The 26,471-nt window shown below is 41.3% G+C and overlaps 2 protein-coding genes across 9 annotated transcripts; one reads left to right on the top strand and one right to left on the bottom strand.

The window, feature by feature from the left end:
* The first annotated feature begins 1,235 nt into the window (after positions 1-1,235).
* ccdc30 (coiled-coil domain containing 30) lies at positions 1,236-16,502 on the top strand. 7 transcript variants are annotated; one of them, XM_051424448.1, is made up of 28 exons: positions 1,236-1,342; positions 2,088-2,311; positions 3,304-3,486; positions 3,641-3,761; positions 4,030-4,220; positions 4,469-4,549; positions 4,716-4,790; positions 5,260-5,416; positions 5,867-5,938; positions 6,443-6,558; positions 6,648-6,766; positions 6,870-7,062; positions 7,279-7,377; positions 7,869-7,997; positions 8,262-8,399; positions 8,670-8,848; positions 9,046-9,313; positions 10,008-10,130; positions 10,557-10,727; positions 10,935-11,144; positions 11,386-11,543; positions 11,670-11,835; positions 12,547-12,668; positions 12,850-12,991; positions 13,118-13,254; positions 14,387-14,504; positions 14,703-14,767; positions 14,855-16,502. In XM_051424448.1, the coding sequence occupies exons 2-28, from the start codon at positions 2,291-2,293 to the stop codon at positions 15,060-15,062; spliced, it is 3,762 nt and encodes a 1,253-aa protein (XP_051280408.1). In that variant the 5' UTR covers positions 1,236-1,342; positions 2,088-2,290; the 3' UTR covers positions 15,063-16,502. The 7 variants fall into 7 exon arrangements, with proteins under 7 accessions (XP_051280408.1, XP_051280406.1, XP_051280412.1 ...); XM_051424446.1 differs by having other exon boundaries at positions 4,713-4,790; XM_051424452.1 differs by lacking the exon at positions 4,469-4,549.
* Positions 16,503-16,577: 75 nt separating this feature from the next.
* znf362b (zinc finger protein 362b) lies at positions 16,578-26,471 on the bottom strand. 2 transcript variants are annotated; one of them, XM_051424456.1, is made up of 9 exons: positions 26,134-26,471; positions 24,041-24,104; positions 23,532-23,760; positions 22,824-22,928; positions 21,614-21,932; positions 20,688-20,912; positions 20,318-20,396; positions 19,986-20,144; positions 16,578-18,727 (listed from the first exon to the last, which is right to left on the bottom strand). In XM_051424456.1, exons 2-9 carry the CDS (start codon positions 24,101-24,103, stop codon positions 18,611-18,613), a joined length of 1,296 nt encoding a protein of 431 aa, XP_051280416.1. In that variant the 5' UTR covers position 24,104; positions 26,134-26,471; the 3' UTR covers positions 16,578-18,610. The 2 variants fall into 2 exon arrangements, with proteins under 2 accessions (XP_051280416.1, XP_051280415.1); XM_051424455.1 differs by having other exon boundaries at positions 23,532-23,787; positions 26,134-26,470.

Genomic DNA, 26,471 nt, shown 5'->3' with positions numbered 1-26,471 from the left:
GCACATGAAAAAAGTAATAATAATAATAATAATAATAATAATAATACCTGTATCCATTCATTTTAGAAATATTATAGGGTGTTGAGCTACGAACTGAATGCTGGGATCATAAAAAACACAAATGTTATCTATGTCGCCCCCTGCTGTTTATATCCATGGCTCAATGAGAACAGCTTGGTCTCTAATGCACGATATTAGGCTCGCACTGACGTCGTGCACACGTGGACAACGATAACCTCACGAGATCGAGGCGGCCGCAGGTTTTAGAGCCAGGTGCCGCAGTTTCTCTGCAACGACCGCAAGACCCAGGGCATGATGGGATCCAGGAGCAGATTGGCTCTTAGTTTGCACAACAAAGACCAGTTTTTCCCCCTAAATGTCTGTGTGATTTTAATATTTAACTCCAGATTGTTGACTGTTTCATGTCTCATGTTGTGCAATGAAGCTTTAATCGATTAACAAACATATCTTGTGTGGTTGGTGATAATAATAATAATAATTATAATAATAATAATAAAGTGTATTTTTATATCCAAACGTGGTCTGCAAGGTAGTGGACCAACATGATTTAATTTGATTTGATTCAACTTTATTGTCAAAACAACGAAATGCAGTTAGCATCAAGTAGTAAAGTGCAAAGTAATTTACAAATGTACAGAAATATGAAAAGAAAAAGTAATAATAACATTATAGATATAGAATGAATATACTGGCAAGATAAATTTATAACGTTCCTGTTACTTTCTGTATATTCTTTGAAGGCTGATGGAAACTGACCTGACTGCAGCTTTTTGTCACTATAGGCGAACGAGCCTATCGATTAAGATTGAATGTATAGGTTACATACATTCAAAACTAAACCTTTTTCTGGATTACTTACTGGTTGCCAAGGATGCACCTAATTTTCGAGATCAAGATGGTTTAGATAAAAAAAAAAAGTCTTTTTATTGTAATTTTCACAGTATATACAGCATTTTACATACATGAAATGAAACTTGTCCTCTGCATTTGACCCATCCTATACACATTACTATATACATTAGGTGCAGTGGGCAACTTTATTTTAGGCTAAACTAAGCCCTATCTCGGTTAGCAAACTCATTAGGGTTAATACTAGTGATAAATTGTAAAGCTGTCGTTGACACAATATTCCTTGTGATATTTTATTCTAAACTAACTCTAACACCATAAGTTAATTGGTTGCAACGTCCCTGATGGATTGACCCCCCCCCCGCATCCATAGGATGGTACGGTCCGTTGCCTAGGTGCTAGTAGAAGCCAATTCACTCCGCCACGCCTGTCCTCAGCACTCCGCTTTATTGTCGCCTTTACCCATTAAAAGGTGAGTATAACTTTAACCGCACAGTGCATACTCACCTTCACCACTGCGTGGGAGTTAGAGTTTAAGCAGGAGTTTTCATTTATCACAACGAGAACCTCACGGCGTCCACCAGTTGCGGCCACTGGAGAAAGCTACGGCTAATGTTAGCAAGCTAGTGTTAGCTGAACGTGAACTACGATAACTTTGAAACTAACTTTGCTAACCAGCTAGCGCTACGGGTAGTCGCAGTTGTCAGTGCTGGTTATTTACAAGCTTAACACGGCAGCAAATCTGTGATTATTAGAGAACCACATCTTTCTGACCAGTGGGCTTGCGTGGCCAAAAGGAATGCAAGTGGTTGTCCTACAAAAAAACCCTCGTTTGCTCCTCCTCGTCAGACATTTTGGGAAGAATAGTTGGCTGGAAAACAAAGACTTTTAACTCAGAAGTCGTTAACTTACTGGGAGTAACTCTAGCATCACTGTCCCCACTGCGTTGCTGAACGCAACGTTTTCAAATGCCGGACAAGAAAACGCCTGCTCTGATGATAGAGGTGTTACCCTTATTGCTGCCCATGTTAAATGTCCCATAACATGATAATATAGCAGCAGATCCAACATAGCTAATCAGCTTGAAGCTTTGCATAGCCTCAGCTGTTAAACTGGAGTGTGGCTTGTTTAAACTGAGGAAGCTGGTCTAATCTCTAAGCTTGTAACTGCAGGTCCTAACATGACAGCATTGTTCTGAAGTATCTCATCGTTCACAGGAGAACCTCAAGGACAAGAGACGTTTCCATGGATGGATTTCAACAACAATGGGAGTGATGAAGTTTGAGGATCTGCTGATCTTGGCCACATCATTGCAAATTCTGCTGTGTTATGTTGAATAAATTGTTGCTTGGGATCAGCACTTTTAACATTGAGGAAAAAAGTTAATCATTCACAGATGCACCTTCATCAAACTTGATGCATGGCCATGGATCGCGAAGAGGTAACGTTCATAGTTGTTATTTTGCCTACAGATAACATAATGCCAGCCACAGTTGGGATGCTTTGTTCCAGCGTTCGACACCAGAAATATTTGTTAGAACTGTTTCTCAAAAATGTTTCCTTTGTTTTGTTGGCTTTTACATCCACTGGCCACAGTGTCTGCAGTTTGTTTTTAACTTAACTATAAGTTACTGTAAAAATGAATGATTTACACGTGAAAGTGGCTGTTAATACATCTTGCACAGATAACAGAAGGAAGATGGCATTTGTTGTTAATGTTTGATCTTTTAGCCGTTTGTTCCACAATGGCAGCAGCAAAGAGCAGTTGCTGTGATGTTTAAGTACAACAGGCATGTGAGACCTGATACCCAGCTTGTGACAATATGGTGCATGTTGCTGGAGCTCTGGCCGCTCTTACTAGTAGATTAAGTGCTGCATGGGGGACCTGCTCAAGTTACAAGCCCTACATTGTACAGTATTGTATTCAGCAACAGGTGTTTAGTACTGGCATGCCGCTCTGATGTTGTAGCCTTCTCCTATGTGTCACACACATGGATCAGTTTTCAGCGAGCCTGACAACCTTCATGTTGAATGCTTTTATCAGTGCTGCAGTTTGCAGAATAGTTTGCTGGATTTTATTTGGCAAAATAAGTAATTTGCGAGTAATAATGCTGCAGGTGTTCTAGTGTGTCATATTCAGAAAAGCAGCATACAGCAGAAGAAGTTATTTGGAATTGTACCAGCTTTTAGCTAATTGACACTTGACTTGAGGTGTGTTATACTGCAACAAGCAAAGCTTTATAATGACAAGAATTATGCCCAAGGCTACTCATTTACAGACAAACTTAATTTGTCGATACTACTTGATTCACCACAATACTTAGAGGTATTTCACTTTATGAACTCTTACAAATCTTACAACATAACAGATTACTTTACTTGTAAATATGATATCTGGTCTCAAAACATTCAGCTCCCTCTCTGTGTTCTCAGGTGCGGACTGAGCTGGACCAGATTTCTATGCGGCTTCAGGAGGATGGCTTGCCTCCTGGGGCCAGTGTTGAGGAGCGACAGCGTCACTTATGGCAGCAGCTGCTCAACAGTGAGGCAAAGCTCCAGTCAGCCACCCAGGAGCTGCAGACTGTACGCACCCAGCAGGCCAATGAGATGAAGGAGGTGAGAACTTTGGATTCTTTGGAGTTTTACTTCACCAACTCTTGTAATCTGATTGTAAATGATGGAAAGCTTCCAGCCTAACGTAGTGTGCTCCTACTTTTTATTGAAACTATGAAAATGGTCAGTCACAGCTGAATTACACTTTGTCTGCCAGGTGGAGAGTTATGTTGCACATATTCGTGGGCTGCTGGAAGAGCGTGAGTGTCTGACTGCAGACTATGAAAGAGACAATGAACACTTGCGACAAGAGCTTCACCAGATCAGACAACAACAAGGTGAATTCAGTGTCAAATGTAGTGCAATGTTGGCTTTCTTTCATTTGGGTTGTTGCCTAGCCTGGCTCTCCATGGCTCCTGAGCAGAGCATTCCCAACACACATTTTTATTTGCCATGAATGGTCTAAAATTTAATTGATCTGAAAAATGTCATTGAATTGATCTAAAATGTTTATCCTAAATCTACTTCCACACAGCAGTACTTGTGTACTAATTTGTTGATGTTCTATCAAACTGCTGACCAGTGGAAAACTCTGCTTTCTTTCAGAGAGTCAGAGCAAGGAGCTGGCGGAGTTGTTGGCTCAGGAGGACCTCGGGGAGATGGGTTTGAGCAGCCCCAGTGAGCAGGTGGCCTACCTGCTGGTGGAGAGGGCCACACTACTGGAAAGGCTAGAGGCCACTGAGAGAAGATTGGAAAGTCAGAGCCTCACTGACAGCTTGAGGGAAGCCCACCACCAGGTAAAGGACTGACCTACGTACATTAGATGTTATGTTGGTGTAGTTCATTTTCACAATTTGAACTGTAAATGTCAGGCTTCTAGAGGAAGTGCACAGCCTCCACCATCTTGAACAATGAATGTATAGTCTTTATATGTTAACTTTTTAAATAAACATGTCCTAACCTAATAGTTAACTATCCAAGGCAAATGCAGAGACCATATAAACGTGGATAAGTGAGTCTCTGTCTCTCTGTGACACTTGGACAGGAGCATATTCACCAGAGAATGGGGGAGGAGATAAGGCAGCACAGAGAGGATATGCAGAAAACCATAGATAATGTAACGAAGGTGAGGTAATTGTCATGCTGTGGCTGAGTTATCTGGTCATAACTTCAGGTTGGATTAAGTTTGTGGAGAAAAGAAGAACCTATGTTTTCCAAAGTACAGGGATACCACGTGACAGTTATGTAGTGTCTGTTGTGATTCTACACACATGGGTCTTTCTCCTCAGCAGTGTTCATCCCAGAGTCCATTGAAGAAGCTGTTTGGGCTGCGCAGGTCTGGTCAGAACAAACACAATATTACCCCTGTAGGTTTCCACCTCGCAGCTTATACTAACTAAGTAACTAACGCTGATGTTATGATAAAGAGCTTGTTTCAGAGTGGTACTACTTTTTTAAATACATTCCACGCTGACTATGTGCCTTGATATCTGCATGACCACTACGATGCAGACGACATTGCTTGTCTCAGTAACACATCTGTGAATGTCATTTTCTAACAACTGACGAGTGCTCGAAATGGGTGGAACAGTAATGGCATGTCACTGGTAACAGCATGTACTTTTTGACCCACTGGTCTCTCAATGCAGGTGAATGCTGGCATATAAGATTGTTGCCCTTGATCCTTTCCAGGCCAGCAGTGATGATGAATCTCAACCTCAGAATGCATGTCTTTTACAACAGCATGTTGGGCCAATCTCCAGTCTTGACTACCATTCTTCTTTCCTGCTGCACTCCACCCACTCTAACCATTCAGGCTTTATTCTTTTACATCAGGCTCACAGTGAGGAGATTTCCCGGGAGCGAATTGAGCGCCAGAGGCTTGAGCGGGACCTGGAAGAGGCATCTAGGAGGCTGGCAATGGCTCATCAGGATATCCGCAGACTCACCAATGAGCTGGATGTTTCCAAAAACAACAACCTAGATCCAAGTGGTATGTTGCAAAGATTTACAGTACAGAATTGTGAATTTGTATTAGACTTTGAGATTCTTTTGAGAAGATTGTATACACTTACAGTTTTGTATATTGCACATTGTTGCTAAAGTAATCGGTTGTAAGAAACATACACATGATGGCATTACCCATCACATGTATCCCATGTAGCCAGAATTGCCCACATTTACACATACAGCCCCAGTCCCTTGTCTACCCAGCTGGTTGTCTCTGACCTTTTTAAAGTTTTAATATCCACATACAGTAATTTCCCCTGCTGAAATCTCAATATTAAATGTTATGTTATACATTTATTTTTCATCAGTAGCCCACATTTTTAATGTGAACTGGTGTGTTATTATAACCAGCTACAGGAAGTAATTAACAGCATATGAAAAGGTGTTTTAAAAGACATCTTTATAGAGTTAAAAAATATGCTTATAATCTCAGGATCTGAGCTGCAGGGAACAGTCCAAGAAGTAGAAAACCTGAGGAAGGAAGTGGACAAACTGAAACAATGTGGTGAGAGAGACTTGGGTGTGAACTTAACTGCCGTTCAGTGTGTGACTTTCAGACCAGGCTGCGGCAACATTTTTAATAATGTTGGTATGTTTCCGCTCATACTGGTAAAGTTTTGGCTGAATCTTTGACTTTTCTGAGGAGGCTCAGTCAAATCTTAGAGCAGCTGCCACATTTGGCTAGAAAACAATGTTGCATAACCAGACTGGTTATGAATACTGATAGTCCTAACAGAAAGTCACATCAGTAAGTTAAAATACTTCATGCAGTTTCATTTGATCAAGAATACATGTTTCTTAACAAATCAACTGTTCTGGAGAAATTGACTCCCTTCCCCTCAATTGCCATGGTTCTTATTATCATCATAATTAGTACATACAGTATATTTGTGAAATAATGTGTAATATTGCAATAAGGTTTAAAAGGCAAAACAGAAACAAAAAAAAACATTAATGTCTAATATAATTTGTTATAGATGTTCATGGTCATGGTTTGATCTCTTCACAGATATGATGAAGCTGCAGCGAGCCAAAGAGCAAAACGACAGACTGGATGCTGAGAACAGATCTCTTAGGGAGAGAGTCCGCTCTTTAGAATCTGAGAAGAAAGATCTCTTGGACCAGGTTGGTATTTTCCTCCTTTTTAAAAATGTAAGTAAAAACTTTAAATGTGTTGCAGCAGCTTGGCATTGTTTGGTGTTGTGTTTGTCCAGTTGGCAATAAATGATGCCGACCAAGAAGTTGTAGCCAAAGAGGATCGAAAGGACAAGAGCATTAGCGGTGAACCACACAACAATCTGTCTGGCCACGAAAAAGATTACATTCACAAACGGTAACTATATTAATTCCTCAATATCTGCAGCCTAGTTAATAATTTGAGAAATTAAAGTTCCCACCTGCTCTCTCTGACTTTAATCACCATCATTCTCTGTCAGGTGTCGTGAGGCGATGGAAGATGGGCTTGTACAGGTGAGGGAGCTGCAACGGCAACTCCAGAGGCTACGCAAGGACCAGGAAGAGCTGGAGGAGAGGAATGAGGAGCTGGAGGCACTGCTGGGTGAGGCCCAGAACACCAGCAAGGAGGAGAGGCATCGCCACGAGGGAGAACTGGAGGGACTCCACAGGAGGGTAATGAGCAGCACTAAATCCTTGCTCAAAATCTATTTTCATTGTCTTATCTGGATGAAAAGTTGATCAATTATTTACTGAGCTTTATTGTGGTTTATGAACATTCAAGAAACAAACAAGAAAGCTAGTTTCACAGATGTTCATTAATCCCAGTCCTTGTCTTTTTGAAGCAGTCGTCTTTTTAATAATAGCAATAATCTTAACTGGTGAATGCAGATCAAATGCCTGGAGGCAGAGCTGAAGAAGCAGGATGCCCAAGAAAAAATGTTGAAGAACGGAGAAGAGGTGAAACCCACTGAGTCCTTCTTACAAATGGTAAGAAATGACTCACTCTTGACTAATTTCCACAGTATTTATTTCACATCGGTGTGTCACCACAGCCAGGACAACTTGTGATGACCTCAGCTACAAACATTTAAAAAGAATAACTGTTATTTATTCAAAGCTACATCCGAAGCACAAAAAGTGTGATCCTATTGTTTAAAATGTAAAACAAAGTTGAAATAGTTTTTTTATATAATAAGCAGCAACAGCACAATAAAGAGACGAGTAAGGCCCATCCACCTGTGCTGCATAAAATTAGAGGAAACTGTTGTAGGATCCCATGTGTTACTGTACAGTGAAATTCTTACTGTACCGTCCTCTCAGATTGCCATACATAGAAAGTTAAATGTGAAAAAGATGGAAAAAAACAATCAGCCTACAGAAATTCAATGGTGATACATCAAAAGAATGTATATGCGTCAAATTTCATGACTCAGTGCCACCTGTTAATGCTTTGTGTTCCCCTCACACCATGTATAAAGCACCTAAGGGACAGCAGTCAGGAGAGACTGGCTCTGCTAGAGGCTCGTCTGACGGAGGAGAAGGACTGGAGGAAACAGCTGGAGGTAGACCTCAGTGCTGCCCAGGCTGCCCTCAAAAAAGACAAGGAGGTAAAAACTGCACATATCCAGTGCTTCGTCTGACCACCACAGCTATTGTCTAGGGGCAGACCTTTGGATCCGCCTACTCCACTAAAATGGAGTTGATAATACTGTCTGATATCAGGCAACCACAGCTTCACATATGTGAAATTTGATTTACAGTTCAAGAGGTGTCATTCTGAAGCGAAGAGTTGCTGTTGTATTAAAAAAGGAAAGTTAGAGTTACGAGCCACACAGAAACTGTATATGATTCCCTCATTCTCTACACCAAAGGCTTTGCAGATAGGTGAGCGAGAGCTGAAGAAGCTGAGACTTGAGGTCAACAGCCTTCAGACCGAATGTCAACAAGGGAAAACGCTCATCAAAAGCCTTACACAAGTCAAGGGGGAAAAAGCAGTTCTGGAGGAAAAGGTTTGTTAATTCTACAAGTCTGCTTGCTATCGTTGATGGCAAATGGTTGTTAAATACAGGAAATATTTAAATAGAAATAAAGATTAAGTGAAAATATATAAATAAAAAAACACAGTATACATTACTGGTTGAATGCATGGTGTGCAAAATAGATCAGTAAAGCATAATGTTAATAAGCAAACATGTCCATTGCACTTGCTGACAAATTAGTGTTTACAAAAACAATATAACAATACTCTATCTTTCTGTCTTTGCCTCTTTGTCTGACAGGTGGCCCAAATGGAGCGTGCCCACAGCCGGCTCCAAAGCGAGTTGGAACGTTACAAGGACAGTAACCGGACCCAAGAGGACCTCAGGGAAAACAGGCTTCAGGTGGACCAGCTGCAGGAGCAGGCTGACCGACTAAATGCTGAACTTAGCAGCCTCCAGACAGCACACAGCGCCTTGAGGTTGTTATCTTTCCAGAGTTCACAGTGTGAAATGTATTAGCTCATTCAGTAGTATTTTTGAGATGTGGGTTGAAGTAGATCAATGTTGGGAGATGAGTGACATCACTGCAGCTGGTACTTATGTATTATTGTCAGTCACAAGAAAGAGCTGGAACACTGGAGCTTACTTGTTTTGCATAAATGTGCATATTTTCCAGGGATGAGATGGTTTCTGAGCGGCTCCAGACGTCCGACCTCCGGGCCAAGCTGAACTCCAGTGTCCAGGAGAAGCTGACGACTGAGGGGGAAAGAGAGAGACTGGATCTCGAGATAAAGCGCCTCAAAGAGCAGCTCAAGTGGCATCAAGAGCAGCTCTCCTCTACAAAAGAAGCACTTCATAGCAGCCAGAAGCTTGAGCTGCACACAGCTCATGTCGAATCTAGGCTGAGTCCAGTGGAGAGGACCAAGGATGAGGGTGTGGATCAGGTAACTGGATTCTTTGAGAGGGTCATTTGATTTGTAAAAAGGTTCATATGTGAAATCATATTTATTATGTTCAGAAATTGGGTAACAAGGTGGAGTAGAATGTCCTCCAACATTAGAGCCCCGGTTCAAAGTGCTGTTTTTCCAGCTTTTGCGTCCTCGAGCAAGACTGGATCCCCACCAGCTCATAAACCAAAGCTTTTAACCTTTTTTTAACCTCTGACCTGTTTATAGGGAGGGGAGCATAAAGGGAATTTCCTCTGCCAGTATCAAATATGATTCATACATAGGGTTGGGTATTGGTTGGGTTTTATCCGATACCGATAACGGTTCCGGTGCTTAAACGGTTTTCGAACCGGTACTTAAAAAAACAAAACTACACACACTTTGTCAAAAAACAATACCCTTTTATTTCCAGGGCCAAATTGAACACAATATTAAGTTAACGACATAGCACACGTTGTCACTCGTGCTGTTGAATGACAACGGTGTTTGCTAGCTGACTTGACATGCATGATTTGCGGTTGGCATTAAAAATCCTAGACTTACCCGAAGAGGAAAGGCTGCTGTCATCTGTGATGTCCACCACCACACTGGCAGGGCTGGGAGTCTCTTCAATTTGTCCAGCGTTGGTACTCAACCCGATTCATACATATGTGTGTGTGGGTGTGTTATGTTATGTTCTGTTCTTCTTTAGTTTTCATGTCTGAAGCAGGACCTGAATCATTTGCAGACCAAGCTGGGGGAGGAGCGGCAGCTGGCCTCTCAGCACCAACTGGCCCTGCAGGCTCAGGTCAATGAAGCCCAGGCACGCATCAAGGTAGGTACGATCATAACCTTAACATGCCCAGACAGCCATGTTGCCTCTGCAGTTAAATTTAAGATCTCCTATAATCACTGTCTCCTTTGTGTTTGAGTTTCAGTTTAGTGGCTTTTCATTGCTTTGCTTTTCATATCACAGCATCTGCACTGTGCTTTTATACTTAATACAATAATACAAGTCAACTTTTTCAAAAATTTCTATAGCTTAGCCTGTAGTATTTATGGAAATTGTCCTCTCTTTTGTATTCATGATAAATGCTGATGACTTAACGCAAAAGCTTTTGGTCTCCCAGTTCCAGCGGTGTATCATCCTTTTTATGGAAGCTGACTCTCAAATTATATTCCACACTTGCCTACCTGTAATTATCTGCACTGCCCTTCAGCACAAACATATCCAAACTTTGTCTCTCATCTGCCTTTTCAGTCCCTGGACTTAGTGCTGAGCCAGAGGGCAGAGGAGGCTAAACAGATGAAGCAGGACCTGCAAAGGGCCCAGAGCCTGTTCTCCTCTGCAGAGAGAGAGCTGCGCTACGAGAAGGAGAAGAACATGGACCTGAAGAGACACAACACCTTGCTGGACCAAGAAAAACTCAAGGTCAGTACCAAAGTGCACCTTTAGCACTTCACCATCACCCTAATCACTCTATTAGTTGCCCAGCCACCTAACTGTGAATTTACCATGATGCCAATGTGAAACTGTAAGAAAGGCACTATAAAACTATAATTGTCAGAGGGGTTGTCACACCGGTGTTAAGCATCTGTTTTTGTGTTTACGCTCTGTTGTCTCATGCACTTCCTTCAGCTTTGTGCAGAGCTAAAGCAGGTCCAGACCAAGCTGGTCCAGGTGGAACAGAGCAGCCACACTCAGGCGGCCGAGTGTGAACGTCAGCAGCAGAAAATCAGAGAACTGGAGTTGGAACTGGCACGCAACTCCACAAACCGCAGTGCTACCTCCAGTCTGCAGGAGGACCTGCAGGCTGAGAGGGCGCGGCTCATCGCTGCTGACAAGAAGGTCAGTGCTGGCGTGGTTTCTACACAGGAATCAACGCTCTCATCTAATGTGATGTTAATCTGCTGCTTCTGTTGATGTTGCACGTAATTGGATTACAAATTCCGCTGTTACTGTATGAGGACTCTGATAGTTTGGTTGGTAAGCCCAGAGTTAACTGGGCGATTTGGTAACACTGGCACACTGGCATATCTACTGTGTGTAGCTTTGTCTCACTGAGCCTGTGGCTCTGTTGTGATGGTAGGTGTTGGAGCTGCAGCAGCAGCTTAAGAGTGCCCAGCACCAGCTGCGCGTGGAGGAAGCCCGGGCCGGTGATAGCAGCCGCCTGGAGAGGGACAGCAGGGATTTGTCTGACACCTTGTCAGCCTTGAGAGCCAGGCAGCAGGAGGAGCACATCACCAGGTGCTACTGACACTGCACAGTTTGACCTAGTCCCAGTAGTAGTGCCATAGTTTTGAGGCATAATTCTGAGCCACTCTTTTTGTTGACCATCCTTCTATCCATCTTCTCCTCCATTTCCTATCTCAGAAAGCTGTTAGAGCAGCGTGAGGAGGAGCTGCAGCAGCAGGTGCGCTCCCTGAGGCTGAAGGAGGCCTCCGTGAACAGGACAAATGCAGAGCTCAGCCACCGCACCCAGCAGCTGGACACTCGTCTGACCATCCTGGAGGCTGAGCTTAGCAAGGCCAGAGAGGAAGTAAGGAACAGCAGTTACAACAGTTCATCAGATGCAACTGTAGGGTTTTTTAGACACCTGAGGCACCTTTTACACTCCTAATATGTCTATTTCGCAATTCTTTTAAATATTTTGATCAAATGTGATTTACAACTTACATAGGATTCAAATTTAAATGTTTTTTTTTTAAACCCGTTTTGAAAAGTTTGCATTTTTCAGTTCTCATCAATTAATAGTAATGTAACACAACGTTACACCTTGTATTTTTGCTGTGCTGGCAGCTCATACCCAAAACAATGTTTATACAGTTTGTTACTTTATCTCCATGTCCTATCATGAGCTCTTTAAAGATTTCAGTCAGTAGCTGCAATCCAGTAAGTTCCCAGAGCAGGGTGATAAAACCTTTTTTTTTTACTGTATTCATATCATCATATTATCATTCTTTTTCTGTAATCATTAAGTAGTGCTTGACTTTTGACGGGCATGTTTACAAAGTCAGTGTACACAGTCTTCTCATTAAACTGCTTGTCATGTTTATTGTTTATACACACCGATCAGCGATAACATTATGAGCACTGACAGGTGAAGTGAGTAACACTGATTATCTGGTTATCATGGCACCTCTCAGTGGGTGGCTGATGGGTGTATTTATATTTAACAATATCTCAAAATGTGTTAAAACCAGTTTGAATTTAGGTATAGACAAACGTGTTACCAACATGTGTCCTACAGGCGAGAGACAGTCAGAAGTCAAGCCACAGACTGCAGGAGGAATTAGTGGCCACTCAGCAGGAGTGTGACAGACTGCAGGGGGAGCTGCAGCAAGTTCTCCTCCAGCTGGACACACATGTCCGGTGAGACACACACACAGACACTCATGCACGAATATAGATATATACATTCAACACAGTATTATGAAAACAACTACCATGCATTTTCTGATCAGCTGAATAAGATTATAGCATAATCAGCAATTAAGACGTACGGACGTTGTTCCTTTTCCTGTGGTTTATTTCTTCTGTTCCTTTTAAACAGGAAGTACAACGAAAAGCAGAGTCAGCACAAAACCAAGCTGCGTCAGGCCAAGCAGATCTTTCTCAAGGCGACTGCACAGAGGGACCGCATCATCCAGAAACTGGAGAACGACCTGGGGCTGGCCTCCAGCCTCTCGCTAAAGGTCTTACACAGTCACAGAACACTGTCTGAGTCTATTTATTTCTAGATATCCCACAAGAGATGTTTGTGCCAGAAAAGTATTTATGTTATATATTTCTTCGTCTCGCCTCCCCCTGATGGCTTACAGGAGAAAGAGAGGATCCAAACAGTGACAGAAGAAAATGAGAAGCTTTTGGAGGAGAAGAGGGAGTTGTTGCGGAAGATAAGTGAGGCAGAGGAAATGGGCAGCAAAGGCATGAGGACCGCCTCCACTGTCCAACACAGGTATCGTAATGAGTCACACTATGAATAGTTTTTACATGCATACCTTCTCAGTTGGATTGCTTATTTTGGAAAATTTTAGTGTTGGGTGTAGATATACTGATTAATCAGACTAATTATCTGGCATTTTGAGAACACAAGACTGATAAAACCCCCCCGGGATCAATTAGTATTAGTATTATTTGTATTTCTGATTCTGATCTACAGGCAGCCTTTCAGTGGGGCTGCTGTGGAACAATGTTGACCATGAGTCAGTTTCCAGACCCTCATGCATCCTGCTGTAAGTGTGTGTGTGTGTGTGTGTGTGTGTGTGTGTGTGTGTGTGTGTGTGTGTGTGTTATAATAATGCAAATGAGTGATGTCACTTCTGACATACTGACATCTCTCAGGACGCTCTCCTTTAAATACCAGTCACCTTCTGAAATCTACAGCATAAACCAATGTAAATTATGTTTCATTAATTAATACAAATCTAAACACGTTACTGGCTAAGATAACCATGTATATTAGATTGTAACGTGCATGAAATAATGGAACTATAGTCAACTATATGACTTTCGTTGTTTTGATATCGGCATTACGTATCGGCCATCAGTCACCCTGCTCTCTAAATATCGGCCATTGAAAACCCATATTGATCGTCCACTAATGTTAGGATTTGATATCAAATCTATATATGTATGTTAAGTTGACTGAAGTATCACATTGCAGCTGTTATTGATCAGGGTGGAGAATTTGGAGCCATCAATGAGTGCTCTTCATTTGAGTACATCTGAAGGCTTGTATCACAGACATGGTTGTTCCTCAAACAAATTGATGAGGTGATCCTCTTTCCTTCCTCCAAAACTCTGCTATTTTGACCAGCTGACAGTTTATAGCTGACTTGACAGCTGACTTTGCTACAAGCTGTTGAAACGGGTGACGTGCCTTACATTCTTAAACCAGCCACTGGAGATCTGACAAGCTGTGAGTCACACATGATGCCATCAGCTGGCTTCAGTTGAGCTGAGACGAACCAGTTGACACTGCTGCAACGTTTCCCTGCAACATTGTAAACTCGGCTTTATTCAAGACATAAAGCACATATTTTGTCAATTATCTTTGCAAATAAGGGGGAACTTAATCTTTGTTCTAGAGTCAACGTCTTAGAAGTGGAAAACAGACAACTTCAAGATCGGACCCTGAAGCTCTCCAATCAAGTCAGTTCCTTAGAGCGAGCCCTGAGGAATGTCCAGTCGTTCTACAGCCTGGAGGTAACACCATACAGATCTTTTATGCCACAATGGGACATGCTGCCCAAAATTCACAATTCTCTATGTTGTCTAGGTTGTAGGTTTTTAAAGGTAAGAGAAGCGGCTTGACCTAATGTAAAATGGGTGACACGTCGCTTCTTTTATTATGATAAAAACGATTGATGTGTTTTGACCCTAAATGGTATAAACGCTCAACAGAATGCCAAGAAAGTGCTTCCCCCTGAAAGTGTCTGTGATGGCATCCTGCATACTTCTACGCTAAGGTAAGGCTTAACTTAATTTCCTTGTAATGACAGTCTACGTATAGGTGAATGCTTGTCTGTGCATTTTCTCACTACGTCTGTCACCAGACTGGCATCAGGTTCGTGTGACGCGCTGGACATCCTGGACGCAATCTGCCGTGTGAAGGTGAGCGACCGTGCGGCGGTGGACGGCACTCGAGCGTCCGTCTCCACGCACCAACCATCAGAGCAGGGCTACCTGAATCTCACCTCCCCATTGGTTCCTCCAGATATTAAAGGCACAGAGGAAAGCTCAAACAACAGCGAGCAGGTATGAGAGGTGGGAGGTTGTTGGCCTGTGTTTGCAACAGTGAGACTGAGCGACAACGTATTGGGTTAGTACAACAGCATCCGCCGCTTCCACTGGAGACGAAAATTTGAATAAAGGAGTGAAAAAAATACGTAGAATGCAAATAATCATTTGTTAAAAGGCAGTAATAATGAAAGGGAGCTTCCACTGCAGTTTTCCTCAGGGTGATATCACTTTTGTTTTGCAAAGCTTTCTTGTTTGGCTTGCAAGTCCTTTTTCTTTTTTGTTTTTAATCCAGAATCAGACTGAGGGTGAACATTTGGGGGATTTGTAAAAAAAAAAAAAAAAAAGCCCTGTGCGAGTGTCAATCAAATATGTTTTACGACATATTTAAAAAGAAACATGTAATAAGAGAATTTAAACACATGGTACAATCTTGTCTGTATACACAGTTGTGCGCATGTATGTGGGAGGTTAGTCAGTTTGCGTCAGCACACCAAAGCAAATCAGAATGCTTGAAAGCCTCATGTTGGTTTATAGGAAAGATTCTATATATTTTTTTAATGTAAGGGTACAAGATAAGACAATGTGAATGTCAAAAAGACATTTCATGAGCGAGTTTTAAATGAGACTAGTTTAAACTACTAAGCACTTTATGAGTTTTACTCGTGTTTACCTTTTGTAAATGAAAAATGTAGCAACGGAATAAACAAGTGGGTATAACAGTATATCATTGTGTGTATTTTCCCCCCGTTAAATTTAATTGTGGCAGTATTTTCAATGAAAAAAGGCCTATGGTGTTTGTGCTTTTACCATGTCAAAACAATCTTAGAAAAGATCAACATTTTCAAGTTTCTTATATCAAACATAACTTTGATGATATTGTGGACCCACTTTGTGTCTCAATAGACTCTGTGTGGTAAACAGTTTAAATATCAGGGACCTTCTGTCACTCCGATTGCTTGTCAGCAATTGCTAGCCACTCCAGTATTTACAATGTGCAGCTTTGGAAGTAGTTTTAACAAGCAGCCAAAATGTCGAGAAATGCCACAGAATTCCAGGAGCTTTTTTGTGTCTATTTCCAGCACCCCAAGCTGTTTTTTACATTGGTCAACCTCAATGGTTTCCTCCAGGGGCGCGCCATCAGAAAGCACTTGTACTGTTGTACAAAGAGATCTGTGTGACATAAGAGTATACACATGAACTATTTCACACCACCATTATTATTTTGTGTCAATAATAGAGTTGTACACTGTGGAAACCAATGTCTATTTTGTCTTCAATGTGCCTGAAATGATGAAGTGTCTAACTTTATCTTGCTGCTGCGTGAATACGTTGAATAACAAAAGCCTATTTGCGACAGACATGTAAACCGAGATCTAATGGACAAGAAACTTGTTGTATCTGTGTAAATACCTTTTTTAAACATAAAACTATTTTCATAAATAAAAGTGAATAAATAACAAATGTAATGCTTGATTTTTTTTTTTCCTGTTCTCTAAAAAACAGATTTGTACAGTTTTTTGTAAAAGCAATCCATGATGAATTTATAACAGTCTGTTTATTAAACAAGGTAAAGATACAAAGCTTTTTTTCCTTTTTTAAACATTGATAACCTTAGTTTAACTTCTCAGTCTTGGCTGTGCATATTTAGTTGTCTAGAAACTGTATATGAAACCACAATGCAAGACAGGAAAAAGTGTAATAAATCTACGCAATATCTTTTCATAGAGAACATGGGTTAAACAGTTATCATACAGATTACAGCTCAGGAACTCCATGCTGAAGGAAAGTAAAAATGTTTACACGACTGAATACTGCAGAACACAATACAGAGTAATGGAAATGGGGTGATAAAACAGTTAAGGCTTACATGTAAATAACTGATATAAAACATGAATATTAATAACATACGGGTAGACTAAAATAATTACAGTAAGTTCATACGTAAACCTTTACAAAACCCAAACAGAACATGTTTATGAAAACTTAAAAATAGGTACTATAAATGAGTAACATGATTTACAGTACAGCAACATGTACATTTTCCCATTAGAGAGAGAGAGTTGAAGTTGAAGAGGCAGGGTCTGTTGTTGGTGTAAATGTCTGTTTTCAGGCCAGTGGCTTGAGTAATAAGTTTTTATTCTTTTGAAAACATACTATATACTGTATATGTATTTTACATTATTCTCAGTTCCATCTCCAACGTAGCATCTAGCCGTAGCACCTTTTCTAAGTGCCCTGAAGAATACAGGGTACCCTATTAGTACCATCCAGAGGTTAAAGTTACAGTAAAAATACGACAAACAATACTGTGTACATTAAAAAGAATACTAAGGAGAAAAAAAAAAATCAAAAGGAGAAGCATTACCTCCACATTAACATAATATAGACCTATGGAATATGACTTATACTGCAGTTTATTCCAAATGGGTAAAGCTTATTAAAAGATTTTTTAAAAAATACTTAAACTGGGTCAGAGTAGCTGTACAGTAATTTCACATTTTGGTCCAATGTTTAGGTTTAAAATTTACCACTCGAGTAAAATTTCAGCTGAGGTGTATTTAAAAAGTAGGGCAGAGCTGGCACTGATACATGTGCAATGTATTCAAACTCTAATACTTAGAAAATAAGAGTCAAAGCTTAGCTGAGTAGAGAAAGCAGAAACACACGAGATCAAGATGGACTTTCTCTTTAAACCCCAACAAGGTTCATATATGGCACTAGTTAATGGGACGTGAGGAAAACGTAATGTAAAAAGCAGTGTTTCTTTGATCATGTGCTATGATCATAAAGGTGCCATAAAGGTGAACATCAAATACGGAGTGAAAGATTTTAGAAAATAAAAAAACATTCATCTTTCTTCCCTTACAGGTTGCTTCGATTTGTTTGCCTCCCCAAGTCAATACTACAACTTCTTAATACAATCATTAAATGTTTAAATTGTCATCTACCGATTGCCTTTCTTCAAATTTAGATGACCCTGTAAATGTGAGTAAAAACAAAGAAAGTAACTCTTAGCTGCCACAAGTAATGCCCTTTGGCATTTTCCATCCAACAAGATTGAAACAATTTGAGCCAAAACCACAAAGGCCTAAAAGTGCTTTAAGATTATCTTTGGATGTCTCCAGAATACACCCAGCAAACGCTTTTTTTCTACTTTCTCAATTTTTTTTTTTATAAGGGCAAATATCATCTGGCACATTTTGGAAAACCCATTTAATGGATGAGGAAAAATAAAAAAACTAAACTAAAACATTTCTCATGGCCAATGCATCCGGCAGTTTACATGACGCTTACGAAAGTGCTTATTAAATCTGACGCAAGACATTCTTTGCCACTCGATCCTCCGGACAACATCTAGCTGTATTGTTACATTCACAAAATAACGCTGTGCTCATTTTTGACAGACGGCCTGTGTCAAGATGGATGGAGGCAGCCTGTTAACTGAATGCTTATGTCAGCTGTCATAATGCTAATGTAAGCCTTATGTAGATGGCTGTGGGTGCAGGGCCTCATAAGCTCCAGCCTAACGTAGACTCTGAATCCGACCTGCTGCTGAGCCGCTGGGGAGCTCAGATGAGGGAGATGCGTATGGGGATATTGGGGGACTCGGTCCTCTGAGGCGACTGGTGGCTCACTAGGTGCTCCACCACCGTGTGTTTGGACATGTGCTTCATAAGGTAGGTTTCCTACAAAGACGTTAAAACACAACAAACAGTCAGTAATAAAAACATCATCAATCAATCACAGTTGAATTTCCTGAATTGTTAATTACTGATATTTTATCTTAAAACGGTGTAACATTCAGGAGGATCTATTGGCAGAAATGGAACATAATATGCATTTCTATCTTATCGTTTTTGCATAATCTCCTGAAAATAAGAATGTTTTTATCTACAGAAGGTCCTCTTCTATGCTGTCCGCCATGTTGGACAGCCATGTTTCTACAGTGTCCCAGAAGGGGTTTTTGCATGTTTAACGGCCACCATAGTTTCTCCTTTACGCTTGGAATGGGTAGGGTTGCAATCTGCCACTAAATCCTACCATTTTCTTTAGTCACATATCAACTCAAACCTTCCCAGAACACCTTGTAAAAATAAGACGGGATGTATGTGACATCAGTAGTTTTAAAGCGACGGGACGAGAAGACAGTGGCTGCCTAAGCTCTTCCACCTCAGCTGGTCTGGAACATGGTTGAGAAGCACTCATCTAATCTATTACAGAGCGCTTATTGAAATAACAATGGAGGCTAATATTGTCTTAAAAAAACTAAAATATATGAAAAAATCAGGAGCTGCAACTAACAATGATTTTTCAATTAACCTGCCATGTATTTTCTTGATTCATTGTTTTGTTTGTTTGTAAAATATGAGAGTGATTTAAAAAAATATCAATTACAATTTCCCAGAGCTCAACTGACTGATATTAAAATTGCTCTTTTTGTCTAACTGTTCAAGATATTCAGTTTATTATCAATGAAGAAAAACCAGCAAATATTCACATTAGATTAAATTTAGAAGCTTGAACCAGTAAATATTACTATAAATAAATAACCCAAACTAGTTTTTAATTATTTTTCTGACGAGTGAATAAACAATAAATCGTTTCAGCTCCAAGTTAATCTGTTGCATACTTCGCTGCATACTTTGTGACATACTTTTCCCCCCTGTATCTCAAAATGACAAGTGGACCCTTTTTTATATATATATATATATATATATATATATATAAAAATGTATTCACTTTGTTTCTGTCTGTTTGGACAGGAGCGAGAGCGCCTTGAAATGTTAAATATCACAAACCGGAAACACGGCTGGTTTCAAGCCAGGTGAGCCAGACTATCATCAAAGGTCATCATCATATCAGCCATATGAACAGTCCGTCTGGCACACTGGGAAAATCTGACACACAGGAAGATAACAAACAGATAACCTGTGGTTTACTCACTGAGGTGTATGCCCGGCCGCACATGCTACAGCAGTAGGCCTTAGCGTTTTTGATGGCATGCGCTGACAAGTGGATCTGCAATGATGCGGAGTCTGAGTAGGCACGGTAGCAGTTAGGACATTTATACGGCTTGTCTTTATTGTGCTGCCTCTGGTGCGACTGTTGGGGAAGAAACAGATAGATGTTTTTAATTTTGACATTTATGATGTACAGTCAATCAAAGCAGTGCACCTGCTCATTTCTCCGCTGTGTAGTTGTCCACCTCGGTGTAAAGTGACAGTTCCTGTTGGAACAACTAGAGTGGGAGAATGAAGCTATGTACATGTACTGACCTGGAGGTTAGACAGCTGGGTAAAAGCCTTTTCACATCCAGGGTGAGCACATTTATAAGGCCTATCGCCAGTGTGGATTCTGTGGCAAAAGAAGCAAAGTTAAAAATTGCTAAAAATGTATGTTTTTAAAGCCACCTTTCTCATCAAACAGATTCTATAACTCCTCTTGCCACATAATTTTAGTCGCAAACTTGATGCATCTATTATACCATAAGAGAAATCCCCTGCCATGTGAGGTGCCAGAGGTGTAAATGGCAGCTGACAAATTTGAAGCAAGAAAAAAAAAAACACAACTTCTAAAAGGTTAGTAATCTGCCTAACACCGCACTGAGTAGACTTTGCCCTGCTTTGTGTTCACAGCTGGCCCGACCTGGTGTGCTGCTGCAGGTGTGACAGCTGACGGAACGAGTTCTCGCAGTAGGAGCAGTGGTAGGGTTTGATCCCCAGGTGGATGCGCAGGTGCTGGGAAAGGTAGGAGGCGTTGGCGAACGTCTTGGAGCAGTGGGGACACTTGTGTGGTTTGGCCTCCGTGTGGGACTTGGAGTGAATCTGCATCTCTGACTTGGTTAAGAACGTGAGCGGGCACACTTTGCATCTTGGGTGACAGAAAAATGACAGAAAAATGCATAAACATGATCAGATCAGGCGGTTTCAGTCAAAGTAAAGTTAGTCTTGAAGTAGAGAATTAATAGAGACTATACAGCGGAATAAAGTATTAAACCATGGCTGTCCTCCATTTTCAAGACAAATAAAGTAAAACATAAACAGTTCTGAATCATAATCTATATCCAGACTGCAGTAGCAATGAGTCCCAACCAAAATTAGAGAAGAGTTTAATTTGAGATTAATTCAAAATAACCTCATGAATCTTGCAAGCTTCGGTTTTCTACAAGGTTGAGGATACTGAGAATTCTGGCAGCTGGAAGTCGGACCATTTAGATAATAATGTGACTCACTGCCTCTGAAAACTCCTGATCCTCATGAAAAACAAAAAATGTAATAATAGTAAGAAGAAATTTTCCATGTTATTCCAGGTGATAATAGCAGGCAAAAGTCAACCGAGTGAGTGGAGTGTTCATCCAATCAGGTGAAACATGGGTTCATATTGATGTTTCAGGGAGGAGGAGCACATCTCAATCATCTACTGCGTACTTAAAACCTAACTGGTCTCAAGCAAATGCCTATTGATCTTTTGCAGACCACAATTAAATTAAATTGGCTTTGCATGGCCAGTAGTAAAAGGAAACATCCTTCCCCCTGTGATGCAGCTAAGAGTAGCAACTTCCTGTGTCCAACCTGTAGGTTTTGCCCTCTTTGGGTGCGATAGTGACACAGCCTTGGTCAGCTAGGATGGGGTAGGGCACCACCAGCAGAGGACCAGACGGGTTTTCAGCTTTGATCTTCTTCCGTCCCCGGGGTGCCTTGGGCGGGGGGCCCAAGAGTCCAGCCAGGCCTCCAGCTTTCATGTGGTCCATACCGGGACCGCTAGCCAGCCCAGAGATGATGTTCACGGAGGGGGCTCCGCCCAGGCGGTTGTGGCTGCTGGAGGTTGGAGTCGTGGGGGTCAGGGCCTCTGAGGTGCTGTGGCTGTCGGGTCGGGATGATGGAGCCAGACCTGCGGAAGAACATGAACACCTACTGCAACACTACGCATGACTTGAGGGGCTCCTGATTGTTTTAACAACCACATGATTGTTTTTTAAAGTTCTACCTGGTTGGAGTTTGTTACACAGATACATATTTGATGATATTGAACGCATGCTGCACAGTTTTAGATAATAATCAGTTAGTAGACTCCTAAAACTTTTTTGAGTTGTGGAATTCATCACAGCGAACATCAAGTCACTGATTGTTACAACTGTGATGCAAAGAATATGATTTATAGTGAATAGGCTAAAACCACTGGTGTGGTTGTTTAACAGCTCAATAAGCTGTAAGATAAGAGCATCTTCAGCATGTGTATCACTAATACGTATACATTGGTTTTATGTCTTGTCAGTGTACCACAAGCCAGGGTACCTGGAAGTTTTACTGCTCCAATTTTGGTCTAAAATTATTTGTGCTAATCTTCAAAAACTCATATCTGTGTACCCTCATTGCCAGCCATCTGCCTGAAAACCAACAACTGTGTCTCTCAGTATTATTCCCTAATGTGTTGCTCAGCCTGCACAATACACAGCCTCTCTGTTTATTTCCCAACTTTACCCCTCAGGAACTGTTTAAATGTCTTATTTGATGTTTTGCGCCTCTTTCAGCCAACTAACTAAGGACACTGAGTACTTCAGCAGTTTCCCCATGTTGCCTGCCTGAATACACACTGAATGTCAGTGCAGTAAATTTACTTGTCAGCTATGGCGTTTCCTTCGTTGTACCGTTACTGCGTGTGTGTGTGTATATCAAAATCTAGAGACATTTAAACGGTACGACTGATCACACTGCTGTCGGCTTTTGCTGATATTCTCCCCGTGACAACAGACCACCAAAACGACCAGCTGACCCCCAGTACCTGAGCGATGGTTGATCCGGCCAGCTTGCTCGCCGAGCTGTCTCATGTGCCAGTCTTCCCACAGTCCTTTGGCCTTTACTGCTGACTTGTCGTCCATATTTCCATCTGGAAGTTGTCAGGTGATTAGTCATTTTAGACAGTGAACAGTAAATTCTGTGTCATACTGTGTCATGCTCACATCTAAGAATAACACACAATGTGAAGTCAACAATTGTGGACTAGAGGTCCTTATTTAAAATTATATGTGACAAAAAAAGCCTTTAAAATATATATTAGTTAGAACCTTTAATTTAATAGGTCTACAAACAAACGTGGTTTCACATGTTTTGATACCTGTGCAATATAATAGCTTGTAGTAATAGAGTTTTGTACCAAACCCCAACTTTTCTTTTTCAGCACCTACTTATATAAATATGTTTCTTAACAAATTTTAATTTTACAAAATATTCCAAACTTCTCAAAACATCAGTGTTAACATCGGCAGCCTTATGTCAGACTTTTCCCACATAAACACATTTTTTTCTGATTTTAACAGTAAATATCTGATCAAATAATAAGTAAACACGACTAAAACTCTGAGCAAACACTTAATACCAACTTTTAGTGCTCCACTGTTTTTGATACTTCATGCTACTGACTTGTTGAGTATCATAAATGTATGACGGTCCAGTATCCGGGCCTACAAAAACCACAAAGTGAAGACTGTACCTGGTCCAGAGCTGGATGCGGGGCGAGCGTGCAGAGCAATGTCTGGTTGCCCAGAGCCTTGCGGCTGCTGGTGGTGGCCCGGTACCTGCTGTGGCTTTTGCACAGACATGACGTGTTGTGCGCTACCGTCCGGGGACGAGGTGGGCACCAGCAAAGGCTGCTGGGAAGGGGTGGAGGTAGGCGGCAGGTGCAGGGGTCGGATTTTCTCAGCCATCAGCTGCTCCTTGATCTTGTTAATGAGCACCAGGTTATCCAGCTGAAAGGGTTAACGGGTCATGCTCAACAGAAAACAGCCACCGTGTGTGAAAGTCATTCACGCCCCCAAAAACACATCCCAGGACAAAAAAACCCTGACCAGCAACACAGTACAAGATCAATTATCTCTCACTCTGAGAGTTTGTTTCACTGACAGACTGGTGCTGAATGGCTGAAAAGACGTTCACACATGGAAACAAATGGCAATTAAAGGCGGAAATATCACAGTAATTACATGTAACGAGTGGACTTACCTGGCCTGGCATGGATGGAGGTGGCGGCCAGAAATACGGGTTGTTAAATCGAGGCTCTGCCATCCTGAAATGAATAACATTTATTTTAGCCATGTTCAAAAGTCAATGAGCTGTTACTACAAATATGTGAAACTCAAACATTTTTTCTCAAACTGTTCAAAACATTGTGAACACAGTGTGTAGGCAGAGCGTGTTAATGTCACAAACTGGCAGTCAAAAATGATGACACCGAAAAACCCTGAACAACAAGCAGGTTTCAGTTGGAAGGGTGAGTATTTTCCTTTTGCCCCAACCTGCCGTTTCCATCACGTTCACTTTCCTCTATCTTTGCGTGTGCCTCTGTGCTAACTGTTCCACTTTTCCACCGAGGACAGATTCAGTTGAGAAATCCATCCTACGGTGTGTCTGCAGATAGCAGGAAGTTTGAACATTTTATTAAACCAAAAATAAATACATTTAAGACACATTATGCAGACAAGTTTCACTGCATAGGGTGGCTCAATTAAGGGGCAAATGGAGGATTTTAATAGTCAGATATTCATATATTCCACAAATGTTTAAAACAAATTAAATAAAAATGCAGTCGGGTTAATCTAGAATGTGCATGTATGAATGCGGTTACACACAGATAGGTAAGAGGTGAATGTTATATCAGGCTTTGGGTTTTATGGGCTTTTAAAAGTTTAAGAAATCAAATAATTTTGTAAAAAACAAACAAACAAACAATTGAAACATTTTAGACTGGTATTTAGACATGTGTTATAATGGCTTTAAGGTAACCTTGGAAACAAATAGTTCCAATTAAATCTTCACTCAAGGCTCACTTGCTACATTTTCATCCGCATCTCACAGTCTTCCTCAGCAGACAGGGTCCATCCACTGATGAAGACCTTGAGATGCAGTTGAAAAGTGGATAAATCTAGTAAGTGGTCCTTGAATCATATTTCTTTGTAAAAAAAAAAAATATATATATATATATATATATTTTAAACATTTAACAAGGACCTACATTAACATTAAAGATAAAATGTATTGTTTAATAATACAAATATATTAACTTGCAATGTTACCTTTATACTAATAAGTGAGTGTGTAAATCAGGCCTACAGTGTCACCTTTAAGTTAAGGCAGGTCCCACAGCTAAATGTCACCTACAGATGTTTTGTCACTTGTAATAACCCATGAAAGAGACTGAGCCTTAGCCTGTTAGCTCGGACGTTTAGCCCCTCTCTTCCTTTTGTCTGAGAGTGAATTCCTGAAAATAAGTGGACGTCGCTTTTAAATGTTCACACAAACGCAATGAACAAAAAAAAAAAACCCAAAACTTTCCATTCTTTTGACTTTTTTCGGACAATGTCGGCTGTCTGGGATCAACTCCGGACCCGAACTGACGGAAGGGTTTTCACGGATCGACCCTCCCGGTGCGACTCAGACATTCTCAGACAGTTTTCTTTAAACATTTCCAGACAAAAGAGAAACAAAAATGGCAGCCTTATTTTTATAAGGCGGGACGCCATATTCTGCAGACCCCAAAAATTTAGGAGCATGAACATGTAGTCGTGAGGAGGGTGCCGGGGGAGAGGAAGCGGCCGACGCGGACACAAAGGTGTGTTTATCATGTCAAAGGCATGAATGATTGTTTACGGCGAATTGCAGGTTTGAATAGCCCGGCCTCCCCACCTCTTAAAAAAACTGACACTTCCTACAACAACCATGCCCTGCACACACACACAGACACACACACAGACACACACACACACACACAACACAAAAACAGCACGGAAACGGACAAGATGCAGGCTCGACCCAAAACAGCACACCGACTAAAACAACCCCCGTACCGCTGCCTTAAAGGTCACAATATACCCGGCGCACACCGCTCCCGTCTCCCCCCGAGAGCCGCTGAGCCATCTTAACCAAATTTCACTTTTAGGGCTGCCTTTTTTTTCTTCTCCCCCACCACATTCTGCAACTTTTGGACGAATCAAAGGGCAGCGATTGCATTTTGTGCACAATGCACGCGTTGTAGGAGGCTATCGGCTCCTCGGACAAATGCACCGCAGTGGAAGACAGGAAAAGACATGCACAAATACCTTGTGTCCTGATTGCAGATATTGTCTTGCGAGTACAGCTATAATATAAAAGGTTGATGTTCTTTCTGCCTGCCTCCAGTCGGACCACCGCTTCCGGGTCGCTTTGTTCACTTCTGGGTGCTGCTGCAGGCTCAGTACAGCACAGACACACACACAGACACAGACACACAGAGAGAAGAGATATTCAATGCTGCTTTGGATTTTTTTTTTTTTTTTTTTTTTTTTTTGTACACGATGACCTACTTTATTCACGTTTCAATGGACAGCGCGTGTACGATGGATGTAATAACGTTATGTTTGCTGACTGTTTTGGGGGGTTGGATTTAGCCGACAGATCT

This window comes from Dicentrarchus labrax, unplaced genomic scaffold (genome assembly GCF_905237075.1).
Source record: "Dicentrarchus labrax unplaced genomic scaffold, dlabrax2021, whole genome shotgun sequence".
NCBI classification, from domain to species: Eukaryota; Metazoa; Chordata; class Actinopteri; family Moronidae; genus Dicentrarchus; species Dicentrarchus labrax.
Note: the sequence above shows the minus strand (reverse complement) of the source record. Positions and strands in the feature narration are given on the sequence as shown.

Excerpts from the sequence above, each read along its gene's own strand:
- ccdc30 (XM_051424446.1), top strand. The coding sequence starts at position 2,291 with ATGGCCATGGATCGCGAAGAG. Across the intron at positions 3,487-3,640 it reads AGGCCAATGAGATGAAGGAG|GTGGAGAGTTATGTTGCACA; the intron begins GTGAGAACTTTG and ends TTTGTCTGCCAG. Across the intron at positions 3,762-4,029 it reads CCAGATCAGACAACAACAAG|AGAGTCAGAGCAAGGAGCTG; the intron begins GTGAATTCAGTG and ends GCTTTCTTTCAG.
- znf362b (XM_051424455.1), bottom strand. The coding sequence starts at position 24,103 with ATGGCAGAGCCTCGATTTAACAACCCGTATTTCTGGCCGCCACCTCCA. Across the intron at positions 20,913-21,613 it reads AAAGAGGGCAAAACCTACAG|ATGCAAAGTGTGCCCGCTCA; the intron begins GTTGGACACAGG and ends CTGTCACCCAAG. Across the intron at positions 18,728-19,985 it reads GCGGCCGGGCATACACCTCA|GAAACCTACCTTATGAAGCA; the intron begins GTGAGTAAACCA and ends ACGTCTTTGTAG.